Below are 8,649 nucleotides of genomic sequence, written 5' to 3' on the forward strand. Positions count from 1 at the left end.
TCTCCCGGGCTAGGAGTCCTAAACATTCCCACCAAGTGAAATATTCTCTACTTTCAGGATATGACTAACTTTTTAGTCAACAGTTTGAAAGAGGTGGATGAAAATTACCATCAAAATTCCAGTTTTAGGGCTGGTAGTAGGTATACAGGAACATATTGCACTCCAAAAAAATTAATTTAGTCATTCATGGGCCAACTATGAAAGCATGTCATGTGCCAGGGATTATGATTAATATACTTCCATGCAACTGAAATCTAAAAAATAAATGATGCTCCAGGAAGAGAATTATATTTATCCTGTGATTTTATATTCTCCCTGGCACCCCAAGGGGATACAAACAGCCCAGAGCAAAAACTCTAGGGGGTAAAATTGTCCCGGGCTTGATTTTCCTGTTTGTTGCCCAGCTCAGAGGAGGTGGGGTCACCACAGTGGTAGCAGCCCAGGCTCTGGGACCAGACTGACTTGGAGGAAATGCTTTCCTTACTGCTTTCCGGAAATGCTTTCCGGCTGCTTTCCTTACTGCTGTGTGACTAATCCTGTTAGGGAATAAGATTTAACCTCTCAGTGCCTCAGCTTCCAAATGTGTCTAGTGGACTGGCAATGCCAGTATGACACTGACGAGGATTACTGTAAGGATTACATGAGTTAATCCATGTGATGTCCTGAAATAGTGAGGTTGCTCTGGGTATACTAAGTAAAGTTTACTCAACAAAGATTGGCTTTTAACATTGTTTTATCTCTGACTTGACACCACAGTGAAAGGCTTAAGAAATATTCTCCTAATGGATATGTTAGGGCAAGCACACTTACTGAAACCGCCTACCCTGGCCAGGCACCATAGTAACCATTTGCATGAGTTATTTTACAACAGAAAGTCCTAGTAAGGAACATGGAATAAGCCACCACCAACCAGAAGAGTTCAGGAAAGGTCAAAAGGAGTCACCACGTGTCAAACTACCTTCCAGAATCCTTCTCACGGGCATCCATCTTGGTTGACCAATGCATGCACCACCAAGAAGGGCTCTGAGTCAGAATGGTTGGCCAAAGACAACCTAGAAATTAATCCCATCACCATAAAACCTGAGACTGCGAGTCACATGGCAGAGCAGTTCTCCTGGGTTCCCTTACCTACTGCTCTCCGCCCGGGCACCCTTACCCAATAAAATCTTTTGCTTTGTCGGCAAGTATGCCTCCTTGGACAATTCATTTCCGAGTGTTAGACAACAGTTCTCTTGGGTCCTAGAAGGGGTCCCCCTTCCTGCAACAGATATATGTATACATATGGCTGAGTAGCTTTGCTGTATACCTGAAACTATCACAACATTGTTAATCAGCTATACTCCATTATAAAATAAAAACTCAAAAAGAAAAAATATTCTGTAGTACTTTTTTGCACAGTACTACTCTGGGAAGCTCTAAATCATATAGCATAATAAAACTAGCCTCGAGCTCTCTGTAGGATTTGCTGGACTGAAGAAACTGAGTCAATACGTTCCTTAAATACTCTGATTTCCAAGAAATGACTAGAAAGAACTCTGAGATTCAAAGGTGGTTTTTAATGGAATCTTTCTCTGCATCATTGGCATAAATAACCAAGTTTTCATGACATATTACTTATCTGATGACTTTAATTAACACAGACCCCTGTAACCATCTAAAAAGAAGTCCCACAATCTATAGACATAAAGTTTTTGTAATTTATTAAGATAAAAACCATTTAAATCTTTAGACAGAGCCTATTTATACTTTGACTATGAGCAATTCTAAGAAATGGATTATCTAGTTTCTACAGAATTAATAGGTTAGAAGTCATAATCTAGAAAAATGTAGACTTTTAGATATGCTCCATAATACAGAAAAAAATCATGTGTGACAACTGTGAGAAAGAAGTCCAAAAAAAATAAGACAAAATATTAACTCAAATGGCCTCTGACCATATTATGACTACTCAGCAGAATAATTTTAATTATCATAATGGCCAACCTAGATAGCATATTTAAAAGCAGAGACATTACTTTGCCAACAGAAGTCCGTCTAGTCAAGGCTATGGTTTTTCCAGTGGTCATGTATGGATGTGAGAGTTGGACGGTGAAGAAAGCTGAGCGCTGCAGAATTGATGCTTTTGAACTGTGGTGTTGGAGAAGACTCTTGAGAGTCCCTTGGACAGCAAGGAGATCCAATCAATCCATCCTAAAGGAGATCAATCCTCAGTGTTCATTGGAAGGACTGATGTTGAAGCTGAAACTCCAATACTTTGGCCACCTCATGCGAAGAGTTGACTCATTGGAAAAGACCCTAACGCTGGGTAGGATTGGGGGCAGGAGGAGAAGGGGACGACAGAGGATGAAATGGTTGGATGGCATCACTGACTCGATGGACATGGGTTTGGGTAGACTCCAGGAGTTGGTGATGGACAGAGAGGCCTGGTGTGCTGCAATTCATGGGGTCGCAAAGAGTCGGACACGACTGAGCGACTGAACTGAATCATTAAGGAAAGGTACTATGTTGAATGCACTTTGTTTATTAAAAGGCAAGTAGTCTCGTTTCTATTTTAAATATACCATGAAGACTTCTAAATGACGGATCTTTCCCTTGGTAAAATCTCCAGAATTAGTTACAAATGGACTCACTAAGTAATTCAGTGGGTTGGCCTAACCTAGACAGTTGTTGGATACAAACCAATTAAATGGTGAAGAACTGTTGCCCAAAATTATGACAACAGAAGTGAGTAATCCATTACATAAACAATGCCATTTTGATTGGGTTTAAAAGTAAGTCTTAATATTTTTTAACAAGTGAGTCAAAAGTTACCTGTAAAATTCACCTGCATGAAGTGCTTCATTTTCTCTGATGTTCCTCAGTAAATAATAATATAAGGAAGCTTTATAACTTTTTAATAAACTTACCAAAACTAATGTACACAAGCAGTTACCTTGAGAGGCAATTTGTTTCTTCCATAGCTGTAGCTCATGAAAACTATGTTTTTGTTACAGAATGGTAACGTAATGAGTTAGGAAACAGGTACAGAAGAGCATAAAGGAAGGGCACCCAACAGAGACAGCAAGGAGCCAAGGAAGAAGACTGCCTAACTTAGCGCTGTCTACAAGAGTCTCTAAGCAGCCGTGAGGTCAGATAGGAAAGCATTCAAGGAGAGAGGTACAAGTAGAAAGACGCGGACTATGACGTGGAGAAGGAAATGGCAACCCACTCCAGTGTTCTTGCCTGGAGAATCCCAGGGACGGTGGAGTCTGGTGGGCTGCTGTCTATGGGGTCGCACAGAGTCGGACACGACTGACGCGACTTAGCAGCAGCAGCAGCATGACGTGTAGCAGCAAGGGACTCAGAGGCATGCGGGTGTTGCTGGGCCCGCACGTGAAAGACAGACGTCCTGGGAAATGAGCCTGGAGAGGGAAGTGGGCCAATGATAGAGAGCCTCACAGTTCATGTCAAGAACTTTGAGTTCTCAAAAAAAGGAAAAATATTGCATGATTCCACTTATAAAAGGGATCTAGCATAGTCAAATTTGTAGAGACCGAATGTAGAATGGTGGTTGCCAGGAGCTGTGGGGAGAAAGGGATGTGGAGTTAGGGTATAACAGGTTCAGGGTTTCCATTTGGAATAATTAACAGGTTCTGGAAATGGCGAGTGGTGATGGACGCACAACATTGTGAATATGTCACTGAATTAGACACTTAAAATGGTTAAAACGGTGCACTTTACATTAAATATATTTTATTATAATAAAAACCTCTAAAAATATAATAATTGTGTTCAGGTAAGAAGAACACAAAGGAGGGAGGAAGGGAGAGGGGGAGGAAAGAAAAGGAGGGAACAGCGGCCAGAAGCAGTGCCAACAGCCACAGCTCGAGCTCCATTCGGTAACCAGTGTCTCTCAGCTTTGGTTTAACTGCAGAACCCTGTCTTCAAACATCTTGCACAAAAGCCCAACTGTAAAACAGGCAAAGCCACAGAGTGGGGGCCAAAGGTCAGCCCAGGAGCCCACCAGCTTCTGTTTCCCATCTTGCCCCCATAATGGACCCATAGGAAACTTCAGGGCCCCCAAGAGCTTCCCCAAATTGCAAACCACTGTGCAGGTAATGGGAGGAAGCCAAAAGGTTTCAACATGGTGCAGTGAGATTTCTGAAATAGTACTGCAAAATAGTTTAGTTTTGAATCAAATGATTCTACAGTCCATGGGGCTGCGAAGAGTCGGACACCACTTGGCGACTGAACAGCAACGTGAATTTAATGAAACTATCTCAGCTTTGCCTCTCCCTGAGGCAGGAGACAGTTGGGCCACAATTAGGCATTTACAACTGGCCACCCATTTACATTTCTTAGAGTAAGAAAAAGATGGGCTTCATGCCAGACACTTACAACCGGTCTCCTGTTTGCTAAGTGGGACACATGTCTGACTCTTTGCAACCCTATGGACTGTAGCCCACCATGCTCCTCTGTCCATGAAATTCTCCAGGCAAGAATACTGGAGTGGGTAGCCCTTCCCTTCTCCAGGGGATCTTCCTGACCCAGGGATCAAACCTGAGTCTCTTGCATCTCCTACAATGGCAGAAGGATTCTTTACCACTGCACTACTCAGGTTCAATTCCTGGGCAGGGAATTAAGATCTGAGGCCCCTGCTCACAGCTGCCTCTGTGAGATCATCAACAGCAATCTGCCCTCAGGCAAATTACTTACCTGCTATCAAAGCGAGTGAAGTCGCTCAGTCGTGTTCAACTCTTGGCGACCCCATGGACTGTAGCCTACCAGGCTCCTCCATCCACGGGATTTTCCAGCAAGAGTACTGGAGTGGGTTGCCATTTCCTTCTCCAGGGGATCTCCCCGATCCAGGGATTGAACCTGGGTCTCCCGCATTGTAGGCAGACGCTTTACCGTCTGAGCCACCAGGGAAGTCCAACCTGCTATCAAAGGGGCTAAAAAAAACTTTTTATAAGGGCTGATGAAATGTTAGTTTCAAGCCTATCCCTTCTCCAGCAGATCTTCCCAACCCAGGAATCAAACCAGGGTCTCCTGCATTGCAGACAGATTCTTAACCAACTGAGCTATTAGGGAAGCCTAAAGGATACCTTATTGGGGGTAAAATTCTCATTTGATGGCAGGTTATTGGTACCCTTCAGTGTTATTTGGCATTACTCTGGTTCCTCTATAATGAGATGATTTAGGGTAGGTGAAGGCATGAATGCAAGCTGTGACAAAAGTGCAAGTAATGATAAAGGTCTAAACTTAAGTAGTGACAATAGGGATTGGAGGGGGAGGTAGACTTCAGATACATTCTGGAAGCGCTGTGAAGAAGAGAAATAAGCACTGGCAGCCATCTCATATTCCTCCAAATAGACCTGAAGAAAGGAGCAGTGATAAGCAGGAATGACCCTTGGGTTATTCCTAGAACTGTTCTGGGGGAGTGAGGGGGGAGGAATAGGAATATATCCTTGGGCGGAGAATGGCCAGAGGCCACGTGGAAGGCTTTTAAAGTCCACCCTTACCTCTTCCCTACACTGCATTACTGCCCATCCCTGTAACAACTTCCTGCAGTGCTGAGAAGTTAAAAAAGGTTCAGGCTTTCTAGCCTGGAGCCATTCCTCCACCCAGCTCCCTCCAAGCTCCTAAGGTAATGAGCTACTTCACCTCTTGAAGTCTAATAGAAGAGATGAGTTTTAACACCGAAAGTTTAAAATACTAAATATAAGGAGTACTGGATATTGGGTAAAATGCATTTTTCTGATTGCTGGGTTAGACAAAGAGAAACTGCAAATCAGAATTTATGTTTGGACAGTTGCCAGAGGTAGGACTGAAAATCTTAATGAACAAAAGAGCTCTGCCAAAAAAAAAAAAAAAGCTCCAGCCCAAGACCCTCAGAATAAAGATCAATAAAGGGAAGATAGTAGGGAGTATGATAGAATGGAAAGGAAGTCTCAAGAACTCTAGTCATCCCTTATTCATTCATTCATTTATGGGATTGTGGTGGGGGCGGGGAGATCTGAATTCCTGCTGTTAAGGACTTTGTCCATCAGGAATGTAAGATGCATACAAATAGCTATCACACAGGGAAGAAAATAAAAGTCAATAAGGGAGGCAACAAAAGAAAGTGTGTTTGGAGAGAGAAGAAATCTCATGTCTAGGAAGCTATGAGATATTCCTGGTATTAATAAAACAGAACAGATTTTGAAAATATTAGAGCATTAGGTATTAGAAAAAAAATATTGCTCATCTTTCTTATGTCTTGCTCAACTAATCTGCTGTATCGTCTGTCTTGTCTCGGGGTTGCTGTTATCTTCTAAAGCAACACCACACCTTCCTATTACCCAAGAATTGGGGGCTGATGATGAATGAAACTAATCTATGAATAGTATCATGAAGCAAGCTGTCTGCCACTCCTGTGTAGCCACTTAATCTCCACAATGTCACAACAAAATAGGTATTGTTATTATCCCCATTCTACAAGTGAGAAAACTGGGGCACAGAGAAGCTAAATGATTCACCCACAATAAGTCAGCTGGTAAGTGGCACAAACAGGATTTGAGTCTGTACTCTTAGACATTACTCTAAGACATGTACTCTTAGACACTGCCTCCCAGCTGAGAACTTCTGGCTAAATTATCAGGCATACTGTATATTGCTGGATAATACAAGGTGATTTTTGGCCATCTTTCCCCTTTAAACATATACAGCTATTTAAAACTATTCTTATTTACATGACAAACATATATACACCATTATTGATCTAGTTTTGAAAATGGTATGACTTTTCAAGACATAGTTTTCACAACCTTTTGTGAAAAATTCGATTTGTTAATCTGAAAAAGAAAAAGAAGAAAAACCAAATGCCTGTGTCGTAATGAGCCAGTGGCCAGGAGCACTTAAGGTCAGTTTAGACTGGGGTGGACAGGCGTCATTCCTTACAGGTCATTGCATGGCCTTGAGAAGTTGCGTTAGCTTTCTTTGCTTCTCCATCGGCAAAGTAGGGATAACAACAATGCCATCTCATACAGTGGTAAGAATTAAATAATATTATCCATAAAAATTCCTAAGCACAGTACTTGACTGTGAATGCTCCATGAATGCTGGCTTTCATTATTTAGATCCTGAGTTATCTCTATTTCCAGGATACAAGTCGTCCACTGACCACACAAATGCTTTCCCCGACCCAGAGTCTCTCCCAATCCCTTAAACACACTTCTGTTTTCCACAGAGCATGGTGACAACAAAGCAGCTTCTCTGGACCCTGGACCCGAAGGTGGCTGCGTCGCCTTTCATCTCAGCCCGAGGAAGGAGCTGGCTCTCGACTACCTCCAGGCAGCACCACAAAACTCAACCCCGATTTTTCACTTGGGTGAACTCAACTGTTAGTGGCCTGGGCTCCGCAGCAGAGGAATGTGGGCACTGGTGCCAGGGAGAGGAGCTCAACCACCTACCAAGCCAGAGGGTGGGGACTCCTCCTTCACAGCATCCCTGGGGGCTCCGTCCCCTGCAGGCTGAGAGGCCACCGGGGACAGACCTAAAGATGCCCAAAGAGTTAATTTCCCATCAAATCCTCTGAAACACATCCCCACGATTTCTAAGAGGGAGCCCGGGGAGAGACGCCAAGCGTTCACAAAGCCAGTAAAGAGCAAACCCCCTGCGGCACGTGTTGAGCCGCCTGAACCAGCTCCCCCAGCGCACGCGGCCGCCGAGTCCGAGCCGGGGTGCTCCCTGCGGCGCCCGCAGCTCAGCCGGCCGCGGAGCACTGCCCTCCACTCACCAGGTGAAGAGTTTGCCCTTGATCCAGAGCAGCAGGCTGGCAGAGCCCGAAGCGTGCGGCTGCCGGCCGCCAGGTCCCGCCGGCGAGGCGGCCTCCATGGGAGCCCCGCGGTCTCCGGCGCCCGGAACCCCTAGAATTGCCGGGTCCCGGAAGACGGGAGGCGGCGCTTGTGCGGCCGGTGGGGGCTCGGCTCGGCCCGTGGGTCCGCGCTCTCGCTCTCACCAGCTTCCCTCTCGCACCTCTGCTGGGCGGACTCGTTCTGCGGCAAATCATTAACTGTCAAGGCCCTAGGGCCAGACGATCCATCTGCAGATGACAGTCTGGCACCTCCGACAGCAAGGAGCAGCAGGAGAAAGGGCGCTTTTTTTTTTTTTCCCGCCTTGGCAGTGGATCTTCACTGCTGGGCGACACCCAGTATGCATTCCAAGTTCTTACGGTCCTTTATTTAAAATCAGCAAATGAGGTGAATCGAGGTTATGGCAGTGTACTAACCTAAGAAGCAGTCATTTAGCTACTGCCGCCAAAAGCTTGACTCTCTATGTACCAATGACAAACAGAAATAGGGAGACAGAACCATAGAGACGGAAAGAGTGGCTTTATTTCTTTGCCAGGCAAACGGGGAATCCAGAAGGCTAGCGTTTCTAGAAAAATGCCCCGTCCCTGGTGAACAGGTAAAGATCATATAGTCTGGCAGGGGGATGTGATAAAGCTCAAGGCAGTAAGACTCTTGCTTTCTTTTGCAAAGTTTTAAAAGGTTGGGGTTACTGACAAGATTAAGGTGTATGTAGAGTCCAATTTGGACTTGGAGTACAAAATGAAGAAGGGCAAAGGTTAACAGAGTTTTGCCAAGACAACTGATCATAGCAAACACCCTCTTCCAACAACACAACAGA

General features: G+C 44.6%; 1 protein-coding gene across 1 annotated transcript in view; it reads right to left on the reverse strand.

The window, feature by feature from the left end:
• Positions 1–7,872, reverse strand: part of SLC35F2 (solute carrier family 35 member F2) — a 63,232-nt gene extending 55,360 nt beyond the window's left edge. The window contains exon 1 of the mRNA XM_081545342.1: positions 7,757–7,872. Within this exon, the coding sequence (XP_081401468.1) occupies positions 7,757–7,854 (98 nt within the window). The 5' untranslated portion in view covers positions 7,855–7,872. The remainder of the gene's footprint in view (positions 1–7,756) is intronic.
• Positions 7,873–8,649: the final 777 nt, after the last annotated feature.

This window comes from Giraffa tippelskirchi, chromosome 11 (genome assembly GCF_054371585.1).
Source record: "Giraffa tippelskirchi isolate mGirTip1 chromosome 11, T2T-mGirTip1v1.2.pri, whole genome shotgun sequence".
NCBI classification, from domain to species: domain Eukaryota; kingdom Metazoa; phylum Chordata; class Mammalia; order Artiodactyla; family Giraffidae; genus Giraffa; species Giraffa tippelskirchi.